Below are 27,897 nucleotides of genomic sequence, written 5' to 3' on the forward strand. Positions count from 1 at the left end.
AAATCGAATGATGAAAACCAAATTTACTGTTTCTTGCTGAGCATCTTGAATTCCTGGCATTTGGTGCTTAAATAGTTTCTGCAGAAACTTTCTGTTCAAAACAAATTGAGTAATTTAATCTGTGCTTTATGGAGACTGGCTGCTTCTCATTCAATGTAAGGGAGTTGGCACATGTGTTAACATGGACATTGTTGATATTATCTCCTTGCAATCAAACAACAGAAGAAGCCGGAGAATAGTTGGCATGCTATGGTTCCTGCAGAATATAGTGCAGACCAACCAAATAAAGGGAAAGAAAAGTGTAACAGGAGTACTGAATATTCTTCACCATAAAAGATATAGATACATTTTCCATTATGCTACCAGGGGCTGGTTTAGCACACTGGACTAAATCACTGGCTTTTAAAGCAGACCAAGGCAGGCCAGCAGCACGGTTCAATTCCCGTATCAGCCTGCCGGAATGTGGCGACTAGGGGCTTTTCACAGTAACTTCATTTGAAGCCTACTTGTGACAATAAGTGATTTTCTTTTCATTTCATATGGGGACAAACTTAAATATACTTTTTAAGAGGGCGGCATGTGACACAGTGGTTAGCACTGGGACTGCGGCACTGAGGACCTGGGTTCGAATCCTGGCCCTGGGTCACTGTCTGTGTGGAGTTTGCACATTCTCCCCGTGTTTGCGTGGGTTCTATCCCCACAACCCAAAGATCTGCAGGATAGGTGGATTGGCCACGCTAAATTGCCCCTTAATTGGAAAAAAAATAATTGGCTACTCTAAATTTAAAAAAATATACATACTTTTTATTTTTCAAAACATCAGTGTTCATTTGTACAGGAACAAAGTAAAAATCAGAGGAGGTAATTTTAAATGCATCTACTGTTACAGCCTCAGTAGAAAGCAGTGACTTTTTTCAACAACAAAAAATCCATAATCTGTTATTTACTGAAAGAATGAAGGCACAATATTTCACAAATAGAATAAGTTTTATGATAAGAGTCAAACAAAGCACACACTAAATGCTATCTTAGGTACCCTCCTGTACTCTCAAACTCAGAATCAACAGAAGTAAAATGTGAATTAACAGGTAAATTGTGATTATAAACCATAAATTACACATTAAATGACAAATACAACTAAGACAATCTTACGAATTGGCTCAACTGTTCACTCAGCAGATAGTTTGTCAATCACAGTCACAAAGTCCTTCCTCACAAACACGTTCAGATTCTTCCCCCCCAGAAGCTCATTTGATCCCCTGCTGCAGCAGCGCACAATCAACCCGAGTTCCACTGGCACAGTCTTCACCAAAAATACTGCATGTTGTCAGCAGAATCTTCTCAATGCAGTCTGGATGGTGTAGATCAACCAATGTTACCTCCCAAGTAACTGAAACCTCTCTAGTAACTACTTCTTTGCTTATTCTCAGCTTCTAGATCTAGCTTCTGTCTTCTTCAGCCTGCCTGCACTGTACTAGTGGAATTATTATCAACAACTGAGTTTAGATTAGAACATAGAACATAGAACATAGAACAATACAGCGCAGTACAGGCCCTTCGGCCCACGATGTTGCACCGAAACAAAAGCCATCTAACCTACACTATGCCATTATCATCCATATGTTCATCCAATAAACTTTTAAATGCCCTCAATGTTGGCGAGTTCACTACTGTAGCAGGTAGGGCATTCCACGGCCTCACTACTCTTTGCGTAAAGAACCTACCTCTGACCTCTGTCCTATATCTATTACCCCTCAGTTTAAAGTTATGTCCCCTCGTGCCAGCCATATCCATCCGCGGGAGAAGGCTCTCACTGTCCACCCTATCCAACCCCCTGATCATTTTGTATGCCTCTATTAAGTCTCCTCTTAACCTTCTTCTCTCCAACGAAAACAACCTCAAGTCCGTCAGCCTTTCCTCATAAGATTTTCCCTCCATACCAGGCAACATCCTGGTAAATCTCCTCTGCACCCGCTCCAAAGCCTCCACGTCCTTCCTATAATGCGGTGACCAGAACTGTACGCAATACTCCAAATGCGGCTGGACCAGAGTTCTGTACAGCTGCAACATGACCTCCCGACTCCGGAACTCAATCCCTCTACCAATAAAGGCCAACACTCCATAGGCCTTCTTCACAACCCTATCAACCTGGGTGGCAACTTTCAGGGATCTATGTACATGGACACCTAGATCCCTCTGCTCAGCCACACTTTCAAGAACTTTACCATTAGCCAAATATTCCGCATTCCTGTTATTCCTTCCAAAGTGAATCACCTCACACTTCTCTACATTAAACTCCATTTGCCACCTCTCAGCCCAGCTCTGCAGCTTATCTATATCCCTCTGTAACCTGCTACATCCTTCCACACTATCGACAACACCACCGACTTTAGTATCATCTGCAAATTTACTCACCCACCCTTCTGTGCCTTCCTCTAGGTCATTGATAAAAATGACAAACAGCAACGGCCCCAGAACAGATCCTTGTGGTACTCCACTTGTGACTGTACTCCATTCTGAACATTTCCCATCAACCACCACCCTCTGTCTTCTTTCAGCTAGCCAATTTCTGATCCACATCTCTAAATCACCCTTAATCCCCAGCCTCCGTATTTTTTGCAATAGCCTACCGTGGGGAACCTTATCAAACGCTTTGCTGAAATCCATATACACCACATCAACTGCTCTACCCTCGTCTACCTGTTCAGTCACCTTCTCAAAGAACTCAATAAGGTTTGTGAGGCATGACCTACCCTTCACAAAGATTGATTTGTGTTCTGCTATATGTTTTCAACCTTTGATTTCCAAGCTCAATTTCCGTTTTAGTTCCCTTAGAAACTAGAGGGTCAGTTTCCCTTTACAGTTACTGTCTGCCTCAAAAAACCACAGATTCCATCACAATATACACTTGGAATAATGTGCTATTCTGGCCTACATGCTACAACTATCGAAGTGTTTTATAAGATACAGTATACCTTCCTTACTCTTGTGCTTGGTGCCTCCAAGCCAATGATTCCATGTGCCTTCTTAACAACATTCTCAACTTATGCTGCCACCTTCAAAGTCTTGTGTCCCTCTGTTCCTGTATCCCCTCTGAAATTATATCATCTGGTTTATATTACCTCTCTCATTATTGCGACCAAAATGAATGAATTTACTTCACTGCACTAAATATCACCTGCCTTGGGTCTGCCCATTTTTCCAGTTTATCCTTATCCTCCTGAAGGCTGTTACCATCCTTTTATCCGTTCACTACATTTCTGAGTTTTGTGTCATCTGCAAACTTTGAAATCATGCCCTATATACTTATATCCTTAATTTCTGTTGAAGAGCAGTGTTCCTGACACCAAACTCTGGGAGATACCACTTGCACTCTTCTCTCCAGTCTGAAAAAAAAATGTTTACCACTATTTGCTGCTTTCTATCCCTTAGCCAATGTATTATCCTCTAGCCCTGTCTTTTAAATCCCATGGGCTTCAGCTTTGTAAATAAGTCTTATCACATGGTACTTTATCAATAAATGTCTTTTGAAAATCCATATCCACATTGCCCTCAACAAACCCAGTTCATCAAATAACTCAATCAAGTTTGTCAAACATAATTTGCCATTACAAATTTATGCTAGCTGCTAAAAGGAATTTATTTACAGGCAGTCATCAAAATGTGGAACTTGCTGCCAAATGGAATGGTTGAGATGGATGACGTTTTGGTATTTAGGAAGTGACTTGGTGTACACTTAAGGAAAAAGAGGTATAATTGAGGAAGCTAGGTAGAGTGTGAAGATGCCCAAGTGGATTATAAACACTGGCCAGTTTAGCTAAATGGCCTATTTGTGAGCAGCACATTCTGTGTAATTTCATGGTAGTATTTACCTGCAACTTTTACATAGATGCTTAATGGTTTTTAAAAATTGTGTTTGTCATTTCAGTCATAAAGGGACAGACAAAAACACATGGCTTTTTTTAAAGTGTCATACTTGCCCCCAAAAAGTGATAGGCTATTAAAGTAAAATTGCATCTGATACAACTTGGTGGCTTACGCAAGTTGTATGTAATTTATGTGATATAGTGTCGCTCGTAGCTTTGCAACTAAAATGTCAAGGATTAGTACAAGAACAATTTTAGGACTGCAGTCAAACTGAAGGGGTTAACATCGTTACACACTACTCAAGAGTTTATAGTTAGGGCGGCATGTGGCGCAGTGGTTAGCACTGGGACTGCGGCGCTGAGGACCCGGGTTCGAATCCAGGCCCTGGGTCACTGTCCGTGTGGAGCTTGCACATTCTCCCCATGTCTGCGTGGGTTTCATCCCCACAACCCAAAGATGTGCAGGTTAGGTGGATTGGCCACGCTAAATTGCCCCTTAATTGGAAAAAAAATAATAATTGGGTACTCTAAATTTACATTTAAAAAAACTAAAAAAAAGAGTTTCCACCAAATCCCTCCCCTTAGGTATTTGTTTGAGATGATTTTGGCATTCATCAATCCTTTCCTTTCTGCTCTGTTCCAGAAATATCAGAGTCCAGTTAACACAAAAACAGAAGAATTTTAGGTTAGACAAAGAATAGAATGCAGAAACAAGCAAAGAATGCTGTAAAAAAAATCAGCAGGTCTGGCAGCATCAATAGATTGCATTTCAAGTTAGGTTTTGGGATCCAGAAGATGATAGAATCCTCTACTGTTCACACAAGCCTTCTTTTAGCTTTTGACCTTTGACACCAACAAAGATTACAATGGTGCTGGAACACCTCTTTGCCTCCTCACTTTCTGACCTGCCCAATCAATTGTCCTTATAATTACAAAATTACTTCCCCCCCCCGTTACTCATATGCCACAAATTATATTGTCCATCAAATACCGGAACAAGTAATTATCTGGCTTTCCCCTATAAGGAACCATTGAAAGATTGTCTCCTTCATTGCTACAATGACCATTTTCCTCTGTTAACATTGAATATGGCTGTTAAATGGATCCCAAGCCAGATGGTGAAGAATTGAAACTAGATGCCATTCCTTTCTTGATAATAGATATTACAAAATGCAACATTACATACCTACGCCTTCTATCTACTGCCTGCAGCGTTCTAGTAGTCTCCATTTATACGTAATCTAAGTGCTTAATTGAACTGTGCCTCATATACATGCACTTTAACAACATAATTAACATACTGTTACGAACCACGCTGATGTTAAATGTGAGGGTATCCTGTTGCTCTTTCTAGCTTTAGTCTATTTGCTCTGTTTAGGTCACCTTTGCTCATGAGTCGCCAGGTATCTTTATGATACCGCCACGTGGTTCAAGTTCAGGTTATGATTAATAACACAGCACACCGCTTAGTAAGGATTAAAACAACGGTCATTTATTATATACAACAAGCAATATTAATACCCTAATACTACTTTCTATACAATAAACCTATCACTACTGGCCAATACTTAACTTAGGAAGAGCCCACCAGGTCAGGGAAACGAATGGCTTGTCCAATCAAATTTGGCCCGCGGGATTCAAAAGGCTGCTACAGGTCGGTGGCTAGGTGTCTCTACCGGATAGCGATCGTTGGATTCAAACTTACGATACACGGTGGCTGGTCTTGCGAAGGTCTCGAGCAGGCGAAGAGGAGAGAGAGAGAGATCTGAACTTGGACCTTCACTTTCATAGGGCCCAGGGGCTTCCCGCTTCCCACCTCCCGGGGCGGCCCTTGACCCTGAGTCCCAAGTGATTGGATTCTGTCCCCAGTCTCTGGGGTCGATGAGTCCAATGGTGAGGCGATTCCTCGATCGGGGGATGGTCGCTCACCTGTCTTTGTTTCGGCCACTGCAGGCACCGACAGGTCTGGCCCGGTATTCAATTGCTAATATGTTGCAATTGTTCCCGGGGATAGCCGATTTAGCTGTGGATGTCTGAGTTGATTAGGTGTAAACAGTCCTGAATGAAACTGCGGATACCTGGGTTGATGGGCTGTTGATAGCCCTGAGTATCGATCTGGGCTACGTTCCCAGAGCTGACTATGCAAACCTGTCTGCAGCTGCCTGCTTGTGTCTTTTTGGCTGCTTTTCCCAGCAGTCTTTCGGGTTAGCCATTTTAAACTGGGTTTTGGTCAGATTAATCGGAACGCAGCCATTTTACATGGCTACATTCCCGCCTTGTGATCCTAACGCGAAGCGTGAAGGATCACATAAATTTTGTCCTCTTCGTTTCCCGACTTGGGGGGGCACCTCCCACATGGCCACTACTCTGACCCTAGCTATGCACAAAAATTTACCTAAACAATTCTTGAGGGCGCTATGTCAGGCAGGGGCATGTATCTATAAAAAAAATAAACTGGGAACCTCTAATTTTACCTAAACACTCTATACTCCTAAACATTGCATTATCCTATCTTCCTAAAACATACAACAACAATCACAACATTTAATATACTCTTTCCTGGCTTGGCAGTCAAGCTCAGGATCATACATTTTTTTTTTAATGAAACGTTCCGTATATCTCTTTATTTACAGGAATAATGCACGTGAATATTCTTTATAGGTCGCGGGTGTCTGGTCATAGCCGAATATCGGGGATCGGATCCGATAGAATTTTTTACAGAGCAGAAGGAGGCCATTCAGCCCATCGAGTCTGCACCGGCTCTTGGAAAGAGTCTACCCAAGGTCAACACCGCCACCCTATCCCCATAACCCAGTAACCCCACCCAACACTAAGGGCAAATTTGGACACTAAGGGCAATTTATCATGGCCAATCCACCTAACCCGCACACCTTTGGACTGTGGGAGGAAACCGGAGCACCCGGAGGAAACCCACGCACACACGGGGAGGATGTGCAGACTCCGCACAGTGACCCAAGCCAGAATCGAACCTGGGACCCTGGAGCTGTGAAGCAATTGTGCTATCCACAAGGCTACCGTGCTGCCCATGGGGATAGACCGGGGTTCGAGCGCGGTACGCTCTCCTTTTCCACTTGCGGAGGCGCATGGTCTGAACTGCACAACTGAGTATAGCCAATGCCAACAGTGCCTCAATGATGTACGATAAGGAGTACCAAGTTATGAACTTGGCACACCAGGATAACGCAGCGTGGTTGGTGACTGGGCCCTCGGTACTACGGGGCAGTGAAGCGTTAACGGCAGGGGGGTTTGGAGTAATGGGGTTCGCGTTCCTGCGCAACCAAAAGTCCATAATAAATATGCTGAGCACGAAGAAAGGAGTCCTCATGGCTGTCTTCTTTCTTTCCTTTTCCTGTTGTTGCTGGTTTTCTCCGGACTTGGAGCTTCTGGAGTTCTGTAAGACAAGCGTAGTGTGTGTAAATACTTCGGTTTAATATCTGGTGTGTTAGTGTGTCTGTCCTTCTTGGGGCCAATTAAACCCTTATAATTGGTCACAGCATGTGACTCTCCCCCCATTTTTTTTTCAAAAAAAATGTTTGGACACGGCACACTTCCCAATGGTGGACCAGTGCTAACTTTATCATCCAAATGCTCTAGGATGTAAATAGCATGTGGCAGCAAACCTAAATTGTAAATAGCATGTGGCAGTTGCCTAAAAAAATTAAACGTTTTTGAAAGTAAAGTTCGAATGAGGTGCGTGTGGGCCGCGACGGGTACGATTTGGGTGGAGTCCCCGGGTAGGACGGCTACCAATACCGTATCTTCCCTACCCGAGCGTTTTTGACCAACGGGGGGGGTCCCCAGGCAGGGCGGGTCTCACGCCGTTTCTCCACTGCCTGAGCGACCAAAGAACGGACAAAAATGTAGTCATCATGGTGGGGTTACTGTTCTGATTCTACCATCCAATCAGAAGAGTAGCTACGATCGGGCGTCTGGTCTGGTGGGTGTCTGAGGCAAGTCCTCAGAGGTATCGGCCGAATGGGCGTGTGGCGGTGGGTGTCTGCGGGAAAAGTTACAAAGTTCAGGTGAATGGGTGTGGGGCGGTGAGAAAATTCTCCTGTAGGACGAACAACATTTAACAAACAGACAGACAACATAAAACATTTTCACCAAGTGTCTCCTTTAAATCATCATGTGGACACCTCAGTTCTCGGCCGCTACAGGCTCTGCCTTTTTTTTTTTTAATCGAGAGTGCCTGTCGGTTGGGCACTCTGTGGTTTCTTAGGGCCATTGCATTCTCTAGCAAAATGTCCCAATTGGCCGCAATTGTAGCACTCTTGCAGTTTGGCTGGGGGGCTGTTCTTTCCCTCGTTTACCCAGGCGGGGTTGTGAAGAGTGGTTCTTACTGCCTGCACGTCTGCGGCGGCTTGGTTTTCCTCAGGGGTTCGAGTGGCTGATTTACTGTGAGCCACTTGTTCCCAAACGCGGGACAATCTCTTGACCACCCACTTCTCATTATGAGCCTCCTCCGAGGGGTCATAATTGCTACAGGCATTCTGTCCTGCTTCCGTGGCATGGGAGATAAGGGTGCGGGTCCACTTGGCCATATTGTCTGGGGACAAGTGGGCACGATCTACGTTGCCGAATACGGCTTCAAAATGAATCCATAAGCGTCCTGCGAACGCTGTGGGGTGTTCAGACTTTTTCTGTCTGCATTTATTCAGACCGTCTACGGGATCGCCCCGGTTGTACCCGATCGCATCCAGGATCGCGGTATGCATTTCTGCAAGGGTGCCTCCTCCTACATTCTGTGGGTCGGGAAGGGCTGCTGCGACCGATGGGTCTAAGCTGAGGACCGTGAGCTTTACCTGCTCTTTCTCATCCAGGCCGTACATGGTCGCCTGGTGTTTGACGGTGGCAAAGAAATGGTGTGGATCTGAAGCGGGGAGGAACGGTGTGATTTTGGCGCACGCGTCCCGTAATTGGGTCACTGTGAGGGGGGTGGAATATAAGACCTCCGCCTCGTCTGCTGTGGCGGTGCGGTGGGTTGTTACAGGGTTCATGGGAGCCTGTATTATCTGTTGTGGGGGGCTGGGGGTGCTTTCCTCCTTTGGGGTTTTTCCTGCGCACATGCTCCCTGAACATATCTCTGCGCTGTCTCCTGCAATTCTTCCCAATCAGGGCCGTCTTCCTGTTCTAAACTTTCCCCAAAGGTTTCTTGAAATCCCTTTTGGACAGAAAGCAGTGCTTTCAAGTCTGCAACCTGCTTTCGACACTTAGCATGGTCTAAAGTACTCTGCCTTTGTTCCGTTGTTGTGGCATGGAGCGCTCTCAAGGCTGCCTTGAGATCACTGCATTGTTTCTGGAGCTTCTCTAACTGGTTTTCTGTTTCTTTCTTTACCAGGACTGCACGCTGCAGGTCCTGATAAGCCTTCTCATATTGTGACTGGAAACTACTCAAGTGCGCCAGACAAGATTGGTGACCCCGTTTGGCGTCAGCCACCTCTTGGTCCTTTGCTGCTAATTTCCCTTTCAATTCCTGGTTCTCTTTCTTAATTTCACATATATCGGTTTTACTTATCCGATGTATGCCTTCTATTTCCTTGCGGAATGTCCTGACGACCTCCTCTGTGCCTCGCAATTGTGCCAGACAGGACACAATTGCCATCGGCTTGCGAGCTTTTGCTAAACTCTTTCTGTGAATCTCACTCAGGTTCTCCCACCAAGTATGCCCTATACTTCCAGGACCTGAGTCGTCGTTACTGCAGAAATCCTTCCACACGGGCCATCCTTTGCCCTGCAGAATTTTGTGGATTTCCACTTCCCAAACGGGACACTGTCCCGCTCCTACGCTGCTGACTGGTGCGACAGCAAAATCTTCGGGGTTCATGAGGCGCTGCATCGCTTGCATTGCCTGCATGGCTCTCTCTTATCTGCTCGTTACGTTCGAATTTGGAACAGGGGGCTAAGGTGGTGTGGTAGATGCGGGTACGGCTTGCACTAATTTCCGAAATACCAACTGCCGACAGTTTTGACGCAACAAAAATCAGTTTTGCCTTATAACCCTGTTAGTTACGCATGCATATACACAATTCCGAATTGTGAATTATTAACCAGAACCGCTTGAACACTTGTGGGTTTTTTTTTTGTTTCCGATTGGATTCTAATTCAAAATGTTGGGGTTCTCCCGGAGTGGTTTTCCACTTCTAAGTCGGGTCCCGTCAGGATGTCGCCAATTATGTTGCTCTTTCTAGCTTTAGTCTATTTGCTCTGTTTAGGTCACCTTTGCTCATGAGTCGCCAGGTATCTTTATGATACCGCCACGTGGTTCAAGTTCAGGTTATGATTAATAACACAGCACACCGCTTAGTACGGATTAAAACAACGGTCATTTATTATATACAACAAGCGATATTAATACCCTAATACTACTTTCTATATAACAAACCTATCACTACTGGCCAATACTTAACTTAGGAAGAGCCCACCAGGTCAGGGAAACGAATGGCTTGTCCAATCAAATCTGGCTCGCGGGATTCAAAAGGCTGCTACAGGTCGGTGGCTAAGTGTCTCTACTGGATAGCGATCGTTGGATTCAAACTTACGATACACGGTGGCTGGTCTTGCGAAGGTCTCGAGCAGGCGAAGAGGAGAGAGAGGGAGATCTGAACTTGGACATTCACTTTTATAGGGCCCAGGGGCTTCCCGCCTCCCGGGGCGGCCCTTGACCCTGAGTCCCAAGTGATTGGATTCTGTCCCCAGTCTCTGGGGTCGATGTGTCCAATGGTGAGGCGATTCCTCGATCGGGGGGTGGTCGCTCACCTGTCTTTGTTTCGGCCACTGCAGGCGCCGACAGGTCTGGCCCGGTATTCAATTGCTAATATGTTGCAATTGTTCCCGGGATAGCCGATTTAACTGTGGATGTCTGAGTTGATTAGGTGTAAACAGTCCTGAATGAAACTGCGGATACCTGGGTTGATGGGCTGTTGATAGCCCTGAGTATCGATCTGGGCTACGTTCCCAGAGCTGACTATGCAAACCTGTCTGCAGCTGCCTGCTTGTGTCTTTTTGGCTGCTTTTCCCAGTAGTCTTTCGGGTTAGCCATTTTAAACTGGGTTTTGGCCAGATTAATCGGAACGCAGCCATTTTACATGGCTACAATCCCAAAACACAGAAGGGTCACTTGAAACACCAATTCATCATGGTGCATGTGCTTTTTTGGTACAATGTGAGGAGCGATGTACAACCCAGTGAGGAACAGTCTAGTCGTTGTGTGAGCAATTAATAAAGAAGATCTATTAACTTAAAAGAAAGACAAAACCACACATGACAAGGAGGACTGTTATACACTATGACACTTAAGTTTACGGATGACTATACACACACAATGTTACATGAAACTATCCTTTGGTCCCCAGACATAAATTTCCTGAATTCTGAGACATTCATTTTTCCAAACAACATCCAATGTTAAGTAACTCTGTGAGCTAAAGCCAGCAGATAATTACCACAACCAGGTTGAGGTGCCAAGTCTGGGAAATAGTCTTCAAGCTCAGCGAAGGCAGAAAATGGCAGCTTTTTGGGGGGAGACTAAACCTACAACTGCTGCAGTTTGGATGTTAGCTGTCTCTCCTCCTCCTTAGTGTTCTATAGTTATACTATTTCCTTCCCTTTGATTTTCTTCACCCTGTGAAGTTGGCTTTTGACAGGTACATGCCCATTTCCTTTTCTCTCCATTTTGAAGTTACCACCTCTATACCCTGTTGTTTCTCAAGTCACATATGTAAATATTTGTTTCCCACAGATAGATGAATTCGCATAGAACATAGAACATAGAACAATACAGCGCAGTACAGGCCCTTCGGCCCACGATGTTGCACCGAAACAAAAGCCATCTAACCTACACTATGCCATTATCATCCATATGTTTATCCAATAAACTTTTAAATGCCCTCAATGTTGGTGAGTTCACTACTGTAGCAGGTAGGGCATTCCATGGCCTCACTACTCTTTGCGTAAAGAACCTACCTCTGACCTCTGTCCTATATCTATTACCCCTCAGTTTAAAGCTATGTCCCCTCGTGCCAGCCATTTCCATCCGCGGGAGAAGGCTCTCACTGTCCACCCTATCTAACCCCCTGATCATTTTGTATGCCTCTATTAAGTCTCCTCTTAACCTTCTTCTCTCCAACGAAAACAACCTCAAGTCCATCAGCCTTTCCTCATAAGATTTTCCCTCCATACCAGGCAACATCCTGGTAAATCTCCTCTGCACCCGCTCCAAAGCCTCCACGTCCTTCCTATAATGCGGTGACCAGAACTGTACGCAATACTCCAAATGCGGCCGTACCAGAGTTCTGTACAGCTGCAACATGACCTCCCGATTCCGGAACTCAATCCCTCTACCAAGAAAGGCCAACACTCCATAGGCCTTCTTCACAACCCTATCAACCTGGGTGGCAACTTTCAGGGATCTATGTACATGGACACCTAGATCCCTCTGCTCATCCACACTTTCAAGAACTTTACCATTAGCCAAATATTCCGCATTCCTGTTATTCCTTCCAAAGTGAATCACCTCACACTTCTCTACATTAAACTCCATTTGCCACCTCTCAGCCCAGCTCTGCAGCTTATCTATATCCCTCTGTAACCTGCTACATCCTTCCACACTACTGGCAACACCACCGACTTTAGTATCGTCTGCAAATTTACTCACCCACCCTTCTGCGCCTTCCTCTAGGTCATTGATAAAAATGACAAACAGCAACGGCCCCAGAACAGATCCTTGTGGTACTCCACTTGTGACTGTACTCCATTCTGAACATTTCCCATCAACCACCACCCTCTGTCTTCTTTCAGCTAGCCAATTTCTGATCCACATCTCTAAATCACCCTCAAACCCCAGCCTCCGTATTTTTTGCAATAGCCTACCGTGGGGAACCTTATCAAACGCTTTGCTGAAATCCATATACACCACATCAACTGCTCTACCCTCATCTACCTGTTCAGTCACCTTCTCAAAGAACTCAATAAGGTTTGTGAGGCATGACCTACCCTTCACAAAGCCATGCTGACTATCCCTGATCATATTATTCCTATCTAGATGATTATAAATCTTGTCTCTTATAATCCCCTCCAAGACTTTACCCACTACAGACGTGAAGCTCACCGGTCTATAGTTGCAGGGGTTGTCTCTGCTCCCCTTTTTGAACAAAGGGACCACGTTCGCTGTCCTCCAGTCCTCTGGCACTATTCCTGTAGCCAATGATGACATAAAAATCAAAGCCAAAGGTCCAGCAATCTCTTCCCTGGCCTCCCAGAGAATCCTAGGATAAATCCCATCAGGTCCGGGGGACTTATCTATTTTCAGCCTGTCCAGAATTGCCAACACCTCTTCCCTACGCACCTCAATGCCATCTATTCTATTAGCCTGCGGCTCAGCATTCTCCTCCACAACATTATCTTTTTCCTGAGTGAATACTGACGAAAAATATTCATTTAGTATCTCGCCTCTTCAGACTCCACACACAATTTCCCATCCCTGTCCTTGACTGGTCCTACTCTTTCCCTAGTCATTCGCTTATTCCTGACATACCTATAGAAAGCTTTTGGGTTTTCCTTGATCCTTCCTGCCAAATACTTCTCATGTCCCCTCCTTGCTCGTCTTAGCTCTCTCTTTAGATCCTTCCTCGCTACCTTGTAACTATCCATCGCCCCAACTGAAACTTCACACCTCATCTTCACATAGGCCTCCTTCTTCCTCTTAGCAAGAGATTCCACTTCCTTGGTAAACCACGGTTCCCTCGCTCGACGCCTTCCTCCCTGCCTGACCGGTACATACTTATCAAGAACACGCAGTAGCTGATCCTTGAACAAGCCCCACTTATCCAGTGTGCCCAACACTTGCAGCCTACTTCTACACCTTACCCCCCCAAGTCACGTCTAATGGCATCATAATTTCCCTTCCCCCAGCTATAACTCTTGCCCTGCGGTGTATACTTATCCCTTTCCATCATTAACGTAAACGTCACCGAATTGTGGTCACTGTCCCCAAAGTGCTCTCCTACCTCCAAATCCAACACCTGGCCTGGTTCATTACCCAAAACCAAATCCAATGTGGCCTCTCCTCTTGTTGGCCTGTCAACATATTGTTTCAGGAAACCCTCCTGCACACACTGTACAAAAAACGACCCATCCTATTGTGCTCGAACTATATCTTTTCCAGTCAATATTTGGAAAGTTAAAGTCTCCCATAATAACTACCCTGTTACTTTCGCTCTTATCCAGAATCATCTTCGCCATCCTTTCCTCTACATCCCTAGAACTATTAGGAGGCCTATAAAAAACTCCCAACAGGGTGACCTCTCCTTTCCTGTTTCTAACTTCAGCCCATACTACCTCGGAAGAAAAGTCCCCATCTAGCATCCTCTCCGCCACCGTAATACTGCTCTTGACTAGCAGCGCCACACCTCCCCCTCTTTTGCCTCCTTCTCTGAGCTTACTAAAACACCTAAACCCCGGAACCTGCAACATCCATTCCTGTCCCTGCTCTATCCATGTCTCCGAAATGGCCACAACATCAAAGTCCCAGGTACCAACCCATGCTGCCAGTTCCCCTACCTTGTTTCGTATACTCCTGGCATTGAAGTAGGCACACTTCAAACCACCTACCTGAACACTGGCCCCCTCCTGCGACGTCAAATCTGTGCTCCTGACCTCTATACTCTCATTCTCCCTTACCCTAAAACTACAATCCAGGTTCCCATGCCCCTGCTGCATTAGTTTAAACCCCCCCAAAGAGCACTAACAAATCTCCCCCCCAGGATATTTGTGCCCCTCAGGTTCAGATGTAGATCATCCTGTCTGTAGAGGTCCCACCTTCCCCAGAAAGAGCCCCAGTTATCCAGAAATCTGAATCCCTCCCGCCTGCACCATCCCTGTAGCCACGTGTTTAAATGCTCTCTCTCCCTATTCCTCATCTCACTATCACGTGGCACGGGCAACAACCCAGAGATAACAACTCTGTTTGTTCTAGTTCTGAACTTCCATCCTAGCTCCCTGAAAGCCTGCCTGACATCCTTGTCCCCTTTCCTACCTATGTCGTTAGTGCCAATGTGGACCACGACTTGGGGCTGCTCCCCCTCCCCCTAAGGACCCGGAAAACACGATCCGAGACATCACGTACCCTTGCACCTGGGAGGCAACATACCAAACGTGAGTCTCTCATGCTCCCACAAAATCTCCTATCTGTGCCCCTGACTATAGAGTCCCCAATTACTAATGCTCTGCTCCTCTCCCCCCTTCCCTTCTGAGCAACAGGGACAGACTCCATGCCAGAGGCCCGTACCCCATGGCTTACCCCTGGTAAGTCCCCCCCCCCACAAGTATCCAAAGCGGTATACTTGTTTCTCAGGGGAACGGCCGCAGGGGATCCCTGCACTGACTGCTTTTTCCCAGTCCCTCTTACAGTTACCCACCTATCTCCAATCTTTGGTGTAACTAATTCCCTGAAGCTGCTATCTATGACCCCTTCTGCTCCCGAATGATCCGAAGTTCTTCCAACTCCAGCTCCAGTTCCCTAACTCGGTCTTGGAGGAGCTGGAGATGGCAGCACTTCCTGCAGGTAAAATCAGCAGGGACACTAACTGCATCCCTCACCTCAAACATCCTGCAGGAGGAACATTGCACTCCCTTCCCTGCCATTCCTCTAACTTTCTACCAAGATCTGGCTAACAACTAAATTAAAATTTTTATAAAAAACAATAATAATATAATAAAATATGGTACTTACCTCAGACCAATGGGTTTTATTATTAGGTTAGAGGAGGAGGGCGGGTGGGAGACACTACACGTGTAGTGTCTCGGGTTTCCTCTCCACCAGAATTTATTGGTGAGGGTCTTCCCAGACGTCCGCTGGTCGACTTCCTGTTCCCGCCTAAAACACTAATTTTTTTTTTTTTTTTTAATTCTCAGCTCCTGCTGAAATTGACTAACCAGCCAGCTCCACTCCCGCCGAAATCGACTGGCCTGCCCCTGCAAAGACAAGTGCTTTTAAAGGACACACTTACCTCCCAGCAGCCACTTCCGCACTGCTCCCGCTGAAACTGACTCACCAGCTGATTCTCCCGCCGAAATCGACTGGCCTGCCCCTGCAAAGACAAGTGCTTTTAAAGGACACACTTACCTCCCAGCAGCCACTTCCGCACTGCTCCCGCTGAAACTGACTCACCAGCTGATTCTCCCGCCGAAATCGACCGAAATCTCATCATTTCTCTAGAAGTCTGCCTCTAATCAACTCCTAGCTTTACTTTTTAATCTTAATTTTTTTCCCTTCTTTTTAAAAAATAAATTTAGAGTACCCAATTCATTTTTCCAATTAAGGGGCAATTTAGCGTGGCCAATCCACCTAGCCTGCACATTTTTGGGTTGTGGGGCGAAACCCACGCAACACAGGGAGAATGTGCAAACTCCACATGGACAGTGACCCAGAGCCGGGATCGAACCTGGGATCTCGGTGTCGTGAGGCAACAGTGCTATCCAATGTGCCACCGTGCTGCCCCATTTTTTTCCCTTCATAACAATACCATTAGCAATGGTGTCACAGTGAACCATAGCAATTGATATGAACAGAGGGAAAAATGTTGTCAATGTTGCCGAGAAGACTGGTATTTTCCTTTGGACTCTGTTCATATCGTAATCTGAAGTTCACTGATTCTCTTCACTGTGGCAGCTTATTTTCTTGTGCCATTTTATGGTTTTAAATTACAGATATTGATATGTTTCTTTCAGCAAATAACATTTTAAAAATTTATTTCATAGAATGTGCATCTCTGGCTAGGCCAGCATTTATTGCAAATCCCTAATTGCCCCTGAAAAGGTGGTAGTGAGCGGCCTTCTTGAACCGCTGCAAGCCATGCGGTATGGCAGACCAACAATGCTGTTAGGAAAGGAGTTTCAGGACTTTGACCCAGCGACAGTGAAGGAACAGCAATATAGCTCCAAGTCAGGAAACGGTGTGTGACTTGGAGGGCAACACGCAGGTTGTGATGTTCCCATGCGTTTGCTACCTTTGTCCTTTTAAGTGGTAGAGGTAATGGGTTTGAAATGTGCTGTCGAAGGAGCCTTGGTGAGCTACTGTGGTGCATTTTGTAGATGGTTCACACTGTTGCCACTGTGCATTGGTGGAGGGAATTAGTGTTTAAAGTGGTGGATGGGGTGCTAATCAAGCAAGCCGCTTTGTCCTGGATGGTGTTAAGTTCCTTGAGTGTTCAATAAAATCATAAATTTGTTTTTATAAAGAATCAAGCTTATGATTTTTCAATTCATCGGCTGGCCATACCTTGATTCAAGGATGATGTCTACTCAGAGTATCGGGTTTCTGCTATGGGTCTTCATATGACTGAACAGACCGCTTCTCGATCTGTAGGTCTTTGGGCACATGGGGCAGGACACCCCACAAGGTAGTGGGATGGGAAATGCAGGATTTGCTTTCTTTTCTTCTCTATCCCCTTATTATGGTATTTGGACTCAAAGCAGGATTTGTCTGATGGGCAAGTTGTTTCCATTGAGTGGCTGGTACCAAGCTCCTCCCAGTACTAATGTTAATGGTGCTGCATTTGAAGGATAGGTTCAGAGCGCCTTTGAAGCTTTTTCTTTTCTTGGAATGCTTGCCATTTAAGAGTTGAGAAACAGGACCTGGCAGTGGAGATTCTTTTCAACCATCCGGATATAGGGTTCAGTCCATCACTGTGGATTTTGCAGGAGCTTTGTCTGAATGCTTGTGGAGCTTGCTTCAAGAGCAATAGTGTTTGTATGACAGTGTTCCCATTGAATCCAGATGTTGTGGCGAAGCATTGATGATGGGATTTCACTAGTGTTCCTAGGTGTTGCTGATATACAGTCCAAGTATCACAACAGCACAGGAGTGTGGTGACATCAACCGCTTATGTTGACTTACGGAGGTCTTTGTTGTCAAATATTCACTGCTGTAGTTTGTAGAAGCTGTGCTTGTGCAGCGGATCCAATGTTGCATTTCCACGTCGATGCTGGCCTTTTGAGAGGTGGTTGCCAAGGTATAGGAACATTTTCCAGAGTCTCTTCAAAATTTACGGGGCGTGCAATATTTGACTGACCAGGTGTGAGTTGATATGCGATTTTTGTTTTGGCAATATTCAAGAGCAAGCAGAGTGTCTTGTATGCAGGATTGAAGATATCAAGAGTGGTTTGCAAATCTGGTGCAGAATGAGCAATAACACTGCAGTCATCTGCAAACTGTAGATTATGTACATTCATCTTGGTCTTATTGGCATAGAGACAATTGTGGTTAAAGTGATTTTCATCTAATGCTAACCTCAAAGGGGGCGGGTTCTTTTTTTCTGCCAAATCCTTAAGATGAGTGCCAGGAGTCTTGATGCAAGTAAACACCTACCAGCTTTACTAAATAGCTGCAGTCACTTTACAGTACAGTATTCATTTGTTTTTTTTTTCAACTACTTAAAAATGAGATATCTACCAAAAATAAACTATCTGAAGAAATAACCCCGTTTATTAGCATCTAGCCAAATCAGTAAGACAGCCACAAAACCTAAAATAAGCTTTTTGATGGAATGAAGCACATAAGGATCAGTGTAAAGTACACAAAAACTCTGTTATACTATAAACAATCCAAGCTATAGAAATTGAAATAAGATTGAGAAAGACAATCTTGTCTACAGCAAGCAGCAAAAAGTTTGGATGACTTCACACCATTTAACATTACTAAATGTCCTCCACAAAAGTATAATACTAAACCCTCCAACTGGTATCACTTTAGAGTTTTATACTGAGTAATTACATTACATCAGGAACTTTTAGAGCAGTAAACATGTACCATGATAGCGATAGATAAAGCTCGAAGATTCTATCAAAGGAACAATGAATGTGCAGCAGTAGTTTTCAAGTTCAAAGTTTTCCATCGATAGGATTATGCATTACAGTTCAAGATAAAAATAGGCAAAATACTGACATTTAACAAATGAAAGCTCTGGTTGAGAAAGGATGCAAGCTTGCATCCAACGGATGCTTTATCACTGGACAAATATTCTTGCCAATCAAAAGGAGAACAACATTTTTTTCTGGCAACATCTGCTACACAATCTAACCTAATTAAAATGTTCTGATAGACATGTTTGAATATAATTTGTAGCACCTAAAAAAAGGGAAGCTTCTAACTTTGTCTCATCTCTAAATCATTACAGTAATTATATAAAATAGTAGCATTTAGACCTCACAGGCCTGAATATAGATGCAATCTCAAATTATTGAAGCAAGGCTAGTGAAGAATGCTCTGACAAACAGCTTGCTATTTACCTGTGAAGCCGTTGTAATATGCTTGATCTAACATAATTCATTACAAATTTTATACATCGTGCCACATTGTTTATCCAAGAGAAATAATTACTTCCTTGATATTTGTTCGTTTTTTTTTCATCTTTATAAATTATCAAATGCAAGATGCAAAATCCAAACTCTGAGAGGTTGATGTGTCCATTTGGAGCTTCCAGTGTTAACCCTGCCAAAGCTGGTAGAATCAGAGTGGGGGATCTTACTTTATCTTCTCACACCACTAGAGGCACATGAAGGGTGTACCTTTGTTTCAGGAAGCTGGGAATCCCAGATTTTGGAAAGAATTTTGGTAAGGGAAAGGTGATGGCTCCCCAACAGAACAAAATTTCACGCAAACAAATTAATCGTATGATGGGGAAAAAATTCAAGGGGCGGCACGGTGGCAAGCAAGTTTCACAGCGCCAGGGACCTGGGTTTGATTCCGACTTTGGGTAACTGTCTGTCTGGAGTTTGCACTTTCTTCTCATGTCTGCGTGGGTTTCCTCCGGGTGCTCAAGTTTCCTCCCACAGTCCAAAGATGTGCAGGTTAGGTGGTCTGGCTGTGATAAACTGCACCTTAGGGTGGGTTTCAGGAATAGGGTGGGGGATTGAGCCTGGGTAAGGTGGTCTTTTGAAGGGTTGGTGCAGACTCGATGAGCTGAATGGCCTCCTTTTGCACTGTAGGGATTCTATGATCTATGACCACTTTCTTGGCTCCCAAGAGGAGTGTTTAAACTACAATTAGTGAGGCCAGAACACCTATTTCTTCTGGATACAGTGGCCAGACTCTTAACATTGTTAGTCAAGTCCATTACCACAACGCCTTCTGTATCAATTGTCTTGCCAGGAGCTAACAAAAGTGCTGCCTTTTACAAGACTTCCATGCAGAGCTAAATAAATGTTGCTGAATCAGGGTTTCAGTCTATATTCCATTTGTCTCTCAAAGTATTGCGGAAGAGCCAAAGATGTTCAACCTTGATGGTTTTATACGTTATATCTTGATAAATCTTGTGAACGGTAAAATTGTGGTTTTTTTTCAAATGCTTGAGTTACACGCATAACTCTTTCTTTCAACATTTCCATAACCTGACGGTGCATAGGTCAAATGTTCATCTGCTACTGTAGCTAATTATTCCTGGAACAGGTCGCCAGTCTGTCGCCAAGGGCTTATAGCTTGAGGGTCATTACACCACATCAAGCATAGCTCACACAAACTAAGGACATTTAGCTCAGCAAGACCACCTAACCTGCACCTCTTTGGACTGTGGGAGGAACCAGAGAACCCAATGAAAATCCATGCAAACACAAGGGGAACGTGCAAAGTTTGCACAGATAGACCCCAGGTCACAATCGAACCCAGATCCCTGACGCTGTGAAGCAACAGTGCTAACGACTGTGCCACCTTGCTGACGACATGCATAGCTATATGGTACATTCAGTCAGCCTTGCTTTCTCATCTTGATAGGAATAGTTAAAGTAATAGTTTAAATTTTTTTTTAATGGGTTTTTACATGTTGGATGTCCACAAACATATTAAATTACTAGTCCAAATGTTATGAGTTGTTTTGGTTTTCTTACCGGATAGCTGTCACTCACAAAAATATAAACAGGTGACAATATAAGCTGCAACATCGTCTCTTTGTATCCCTTCTTCATTTCAAAGCAAAGTCTTTCCAGAAATACTGTGGGACACTCTGAACCATCACTGCTGCAATGCTGAAACACATCACGTTTGAGATCTTTTCAGGTAAACTATAGAATAAATCAGAACTATAAATTCTTAACCATGGACTATTATAGCATTTGTTGGGCTTTAAATATTACAGTAGCAAGTTAACATACACAATCTAGCTTTATAAAACTATTAATAGAATTGTTATGATTCTTCCATATGATCCAAGATTTTTACACAAGTTTATATATGCATAAATCGAGCAGAGAGATGTAGGTGTAAGATTGGATATATTCTTGAATTGCCATCCTCTACAGTCAATATGAATTAATTTTGTTACCTGGGAAGGTGGTACAGAATTCTGCAAATTCAAGTAATGCTTATTTCAGTTCAGCATTCTGTTCAGACTTTCTAAACCTGTGTTCTAATCCCCTCAGTGAGAAAACATAATGTGGTAGGATACTGAGAAATACGGGGATGGGCAATAAATGCAGGCCTAGCCAGCGACCCCCAAATCCCCGAAATGAATTTTTAAAAACAAACATATTAAGATCTTTCCAGGTAATTGGGTCATTTCAATTGATCAGAGTGTTCCCAGAACTGGGAGGATGGAAGCAAAAAAATGAAAAATTCTAGAAGATTGCTATTGTGTCCTCGTACTATTTCTAAGGTACAAGATAAGACAAGAGGAAAATGGAATGACTCCCACAAGAAAGAAGATTCTAGTAGCATCAATATTTCTCATCTTATGCAAGCATATCGCACAGCAGAACTGGAATTGACAATCATGGAAACATGAGAGTCCTACACATTTAACAAAAGAGAATTAATATGATTGGGTAACAGTGAGCGGAATGAAAAGAAAAAGAAAAAGTACACACACACTATATGATTAGATATAATGCTCTAGCTTTATAATATTTTTGTTGAACTAGAGCAAACGTTACATTATCCCACAATTAGGGGATAAAATAGAGTTTAATTTCCTTTTACATGTGTTAGAGACAAAAAACATTTTTTGAATAATTGACACAATGTAACTCACTGAATCAACTGAACAACAATTATAAGCACTCTGGCACAAGGCCAGATAACATTTTGGGGCATACACCAATATGCAGCAGCACCTCAGCATATTGTACAGGTTCATCTCTCACCACTATCCCGCACTGCCCAAAATGTTCACAAACCAAGCCTGTTGCTGAGGGGTATGGGATGATAGTTCAGCCAAGATCTGCATTACAGTTCCTGGTTTCATAACATGATGTGTCAGTGTAGTGCGATATAAGTGGAAAGCAAAATCGGCAGTCAAATAACTCAAACTGCTTCTTCATACTTTCTATTGGTAGGTCACCTGCCTGATATCTTTGATTAAGAATAGGATGGGAGAATCTAAAAGAGGTAAGGCAAAGCAAGAGAAAACATAGCAAAAATTGACCATAAAAACCAAGCCACAGCATTGTGTCTAAAATTCAGGTGAACAATGACTGCATATATTTATGCAAAACAAATGGAGGTATGCCTATGGTTGCCTAGATTCCCAGGATTGTTGCCAGGGAACACAAATTACGTATGAAACTTTAATCACCAGTTTAGGCACTCCAAGCAAAAAAGGCTATCAAGAGGTTTTACTGTTTGTATTGTTGAAAGGTTATTCTACCAAATTAACTGCCGTAGAACATAGAACATTACAGCGCAGTACAGGCCCTTCGGCCCTCGATGTTGCGCCGACCTGTGAAACCACTCTAAAGCCCATCTACACTATTCCCTTATTGTCCATATGTCTATCCAATGACCATTTGAATGTCCTAAGTGTTGGCGAATCCACTACTGTTGCAGGCAGGGCATTTCACGCCCTTACTACTCTCTGAGTAAAGAACCTACCTCTGACATCTGTCTTGTATCTATCTCCCCTCAATTTAAAGCTATGTCCCCTCGTGCTAGACATCACCATCCGAGGAAAAAGGCTCTCACTGTCCACCCTATCCAATCCTCTGATCATCTTGTACGCCTCAATTAAATCACCTCTTAACCTTCTTCTCTCTAACGAAAACAGCCTCAAGTCCCTCAGCCTTTCCTCATAAGATCTTCCCTCCATACCAGGCAACATTCTGGTAAATCTCCTCTGCACCCTTTCCAATGCTTCCACATCCTTCCTATAATGCGGCGACCAGAATTGCATGCAATACTCCAAATGCGGCCGCACCAGAGTTTTGTACAGCTGCAACATGACCTCATGGCTCCGAAACTCAATCCCTCTAACAATAAATGCTAACACACCGTACGCCTTCTTAACAACCCTCTCAACCGGAGTGGCAACTTTCAGGGATCTATGTACATGGACACCGAGATCTCTCTGCTCATCCACACTGCCAAGAATCTTACCATTAGCCCAGTACTCTGTCTTCCTGTTATTCCTTCCAAAATGAATCACCTCACACTTTTCTGCATTAAACTCCATTTGCCACCTCTCAGCCCAGCGCTGCAGCTTATCTATGTCCCTCTGTAACTTGTAACATCCTTCCGCACTGTCCACAACTCCACCGACTTTAGTGTCATCTGCAAATTTACTCACCCATCCTTCTACGCCCTCCTCCAGGTCATTTATAAAAATGACAAACAGCAGTGGCCCCAAAACAGATCCTTGTGGTACACCACTAGTAACTGGACTCCAGTCTGAACACTTCCCATCAACCACCACCCTCTGTCTTCTTCCAGCTAGCCAATTTCTGATCCAAACTGCTAAATCTCCCTGAATCCCATGCCTCCGTATTTTCTGCAGTAGCCTACCATGGGGAACCTTATCAAACGCTTTACTGAAATCCATATATACCACATCAACTGCTTTACCCTCATCCACCTGTTCGGTCACCTTCTCAAAGAACTCAATAAGGTTTGTGAGGCACGACCTACCCTTCACAAAACCGTGTTGACTATGTCTAATCAAATTATTCCTTTCCAGATGATTATACACCCTATCTCTTATAAACCTTTCCAAGATTTTGCCCACAACAGAAGTAAGGCTCACTGGTCTATAGTTACCGGGGTTGTCTCTACTCCCCTTCTTGAACAAGGGGACAACATTTGCTATCCTCTAGTCTTCTGGCACTATTCCTGGAGACAAAGATGACTTAAAGATCAAAGCCAAAGGCTCAGCAATCTCCTCCCTAGCTTCCCAGAGAATCCTAGGCTAAATCTCATCCGGCCTAGGGGACTTATCTATTTTCACCCTTGCCAGAATTGTTAACACCTCCTCCTTATGAACCTCAAGCCCTTCTAGTCGAGTAGACTGAATCTCAGTATTCTCCTCGACAACATTGTCTTTTTCCTGTGTGAATACTGACAAAAAATATTCATTTAGCAGCTCTCCTATCTCCTCGGACTCCAAGCACAACTTCCCACTACTGTCCTTGACTGGCCCTACTCTTACCCTAGTCATTCTTTTATTCATGACATATCCATTGAAAGATTTAGGGTTATCCTTGATCCTACCTGCCAAAGACTTCTCATGTCCCATCCTGGCTCTTCTTAGCTCTCTCTTTAGGTCCTTCCTAGCTAACTTGTAACTCTCGAGTGCCATAACTGAACCTTCAAGTCTAATCTTTACATAAGCCTCCTTCTTCCTCTTGACAAGTGTTTCGACAGCCTTAGTAAACCACGGTTCCCTTGCTCGACCACTTCCTCCCTGCCTGACAGGTACATACTTATCAAGGACATGCAGTAGCTGTTCCTTGAACAAGCTCCACATTTCCATTGTGCCCATCCCCTGCAGTTTTCCTCTCCATCCGATGCATCCTAAGTCTATCCTCATCGCATCATAATTGCCTTTCCCCCAGATATAACTCTTGCCCTGCGGTATATACCTATCCCTTTCCATCACTAAAGTAAACGTAATCGAATTGTGGTCACTATCACCAAAGTGCTCACCTACCTCCAAATCTAACACCTGTCCTGGTTCATTACCCAGTACCAAATCCAATACGGCCTCGCCTCTCGTTGGCCGATCTACATACTGTGTCAGGAAACCCTCCTGCACACATTGGACAAAAACGGACCCATCTAAAGTACTCGAATTATAGCGTTTCCAGTCAATATTTGGAAAGTTAAAGTCCCCCATAACAACTACCCTGTTGCTTTCGCTCCTATCCAGAATCATCTTTGCCATCCGTTCCTCTACATCTCTGGAACTTTTCGGAGGCCTATAGAAAACCCCTAACAGGGTGACCTCTCCTTTACTGTTTCTAACCTCAGCCCATACTACCTCAAACGATGAGTCCTCATCAAACGTCCTTTCTGCCACCGTAATACTGTCCTTGACTAACAATGCCACCCCTCCCCCTCTTTTACCACCTTCCCCGAGTTCACTGAAATATCTAAACCCCGGCACCTGCAACAACCATTCCTGTCCCTGCTCTATCCATGTCTCCGAAATGGCCACAACATCGAAGTCCCAGGTACCAACCCATGCTGCAAGTTCACCCACCTTATTTCGGATGCTCCTGGCATTGAAGACACACTTTAAACCACCTTCCTGCCTGCCGGTACACTCCTGCAACTTTAAAACCTTACTCATGACCTTACTACTCTCAACCTCCTGTATACTGGAGCTACAATTCAGGTTCCCAAGCCCCTGCTGAACTAGTTTAAACCCTCCCGTAGAGCATTAGCAAATATCCCCCCCCAGGATATTGGTACCACTCTGGTCGAGGTGTAGACCATCCCGTTTGTAGTGGTCCCACCGACCCCAGAATGAGCCCCAATTATCCAGAAATCTGAAACCCTCCCTCCTGCATCACCCCTGTAGCCATGCGTTCAACTCCTCTCTTTCCCTATTCCTCGTCTCGCTATCACGTGGCACGGGTAACAACCCAGAGATAATAACACTGTTTGTCCTAGATCTAAGTTTACACCCTAGCTCCCTGAATTCTTGCCTTACATCCCTATCCCTTTTCCTGTGGCAATGGGAAGATAATTAATACAGATTTTGAAACACAACTTTTAAAAGGGGCAAGGAGAGTCAGAGCGAATACTAGATTGTACTGACACTCAAAACAGTGCTTTTGTGATATTCCTAAATGTTTGTGGAACAGACTGCATTTTCTTGTAAAATTGATGGAACACTGAATGCTTTCACCTTTTGATTTAACCAGTGTTATTTTACAAGCCAAGTTTGTTTGTCAACATTTCATTTTTAATGTACTCTCATACTCAATTAGTATCTCCGTGAATGTGTAAAGCTTGAGTTAAATGTATTAAAAGGTTAAGTAGAAAATATGGTTCGATGTGATCAATTTAAGTCAATTTATTTTGCATATAAGTGAAACCATTCCAGAGATGGCTCCATCAAATAGGTAGGCTGATTTTTTCTGATTCTTCTTTCATTCTTACATATTACAGATCATACTGGAAATAAAAGTTTTAAGAGATACTAAGCAACTACACTATTTAGCATGCAATATACTGACATTATCCCAAGTTCTGCTGTCAATATAAAATTATACGTAGGGCATTTTAATTTATCGTATTATGCCTGGTGCATTTCTATTCAGAAAATATCTGCTCCAAATATTATACATGCTACGATGAACAATGCAGATTTGACAGCATGATAAGGTAATAAAGAGGACTCAGATTAGACTATTAAGCCATGTAAGTGAACGCTGAGCAGTTCAGTTAAATCAACGTGACTAGAGGTAGGTGGCTGCTTCAAGATGTATATTGGGCAAACTACTGTTGTAATGTTCAGTGAAATAAAATCATGGCACTTTTGACATCTATGCATCTCAAATCACAGTTCACATGAAGGAATATAAAATTATACATCTGTTGCCTCTTGTAACTACTTGGTCCAGGGGAAGTAAACCATCCTGAAAATGGAATGTTGACACTCCAATAATTCCACTTGTGGAATATATTACATAGAAAGCAAACTTCTGGATATATTTCACAAAACAAACATTTTGAAGTTTAATTTGTGTTTCTAAACTTCATTGCTACTGAAATTTATATCAGTTCAGGCTGAGTGTGCTACTACTTCATGAATTATAGCAGTCTATATGTTTTTTTTAAAAATATGTTTTATTGAAATTTTTTCCCCAAACAACAATTTTTCCCCTCTTACAAAGCAAACGCAACAATAACAATACAGAAATTTTTAACAATACACAAGTAACAAAACCCCTTTATCTTTGACCTAAACTAAACTAACCCCCCCCCCTTCCCCCTGGGTTCCTGCTGTTGGTCATCTGTCTTCCCTCTAACATTCCCCTAGGTAGTCGAGAAATGGCTGCCACCGCCTGGTGAACCCTTGAGCCGATCCTCTCAGGGCAAACTTTATCTGCTCCAGTTTAATGAACCCCGCCATATAATTTACCCAGGCCTCCAGTCCGGGGGGTTTCGCCTCCTTCCACATGAGTAGGATCCTGCGCCGGGCTACTAGGGACGCAAAGGCCACAACGTCGGCCTCTTTCGCCTCCTGCACTCCCGGCTCTTCCACAACTCCAAATAGAGCTAACCCCCAGCCTGGTTTGACCCGGGCCTTCACCACCCGCGAAATCACTCCCGTCACTCCCTTCCAATACACTTCCAGTGTCGGGCACGCCCAAAACATATGTGCGTGGTTTGCCGGGCTCCCGCCACACCTCCCACATTTGTCCTCCACTCCAAAGAACCTGCTCAATCTTGCTCCCGTTATGTGTGCTCTATGTAGCACCTTAAATTGAATCAGGCTAAGCCTGGCGCATGAGGAAGAGGAATTTACCCTGCTTAGGGCATCAGCCCACAGACCCTCCTCTATCTCCTCCCCTAGTTCTTCTTCCCACTTTCCTTTTAGTTCGCCCCCGACTCCTACCCCTCTTCCCTCATCTCTCGGTAAATCTCTGACACCTTGCCCTCTCCGACCCACACCCCTGAAAGCACCCTGTCCTGTATCCCCTGTGTCGGGAGCAACGGAACTTCCCTCACCTGTTGTCTAGTAAACGCCCTCACCTGCATATATCTCAAGAAATTTCCCCGGGGCAACTTATACTTTTCTTC

The 27,897-nt window shown here is 44.1% G+C and overlaps 1 protein-coding gene across 10 annotated transcripts in view; it reads right to left on the reverse strand.

Moving 5' to 3' along the window:
• kiaa1109 (KIAA1109 ortholog) overlaps positions 1-27,897 on the reverse strand; it is a 626,997-nt gene that overhangs the window by 388,690 nt on the left and 210,410 nt on the right. For all 10 annotated transcript variants that reach the window (XM_072495716.1, XM_072495713.1, XM_072495719.1 and 7 more), the window contains exon 22: positions 20,769-20,906. In XM_072495716.1, the coding sequence (XP_072351817.1) occupies positions 20,769-20,906 (138 nt within the window). The remainder of the gene's footprint in view (positions 1-20,768; positions 20,907-27,897) is intronic.

This window comes from Scyliorhinus torazame, chromosome 3 (genome assembly GCF_047496885.1).
Source record: "Scyliorhinus torazame isolate Kashiwa2021f chromosome 3, sScyTor2.1, whole genome shotgun sequence".
Taxonomy (NCBI): Eukaryota; Metazoa; Chordata; class Chondrichthyes; order Carcharhiniformes; family Scyliorhinidae; genus Scyliorhinus; species Scyliorhinus torazame.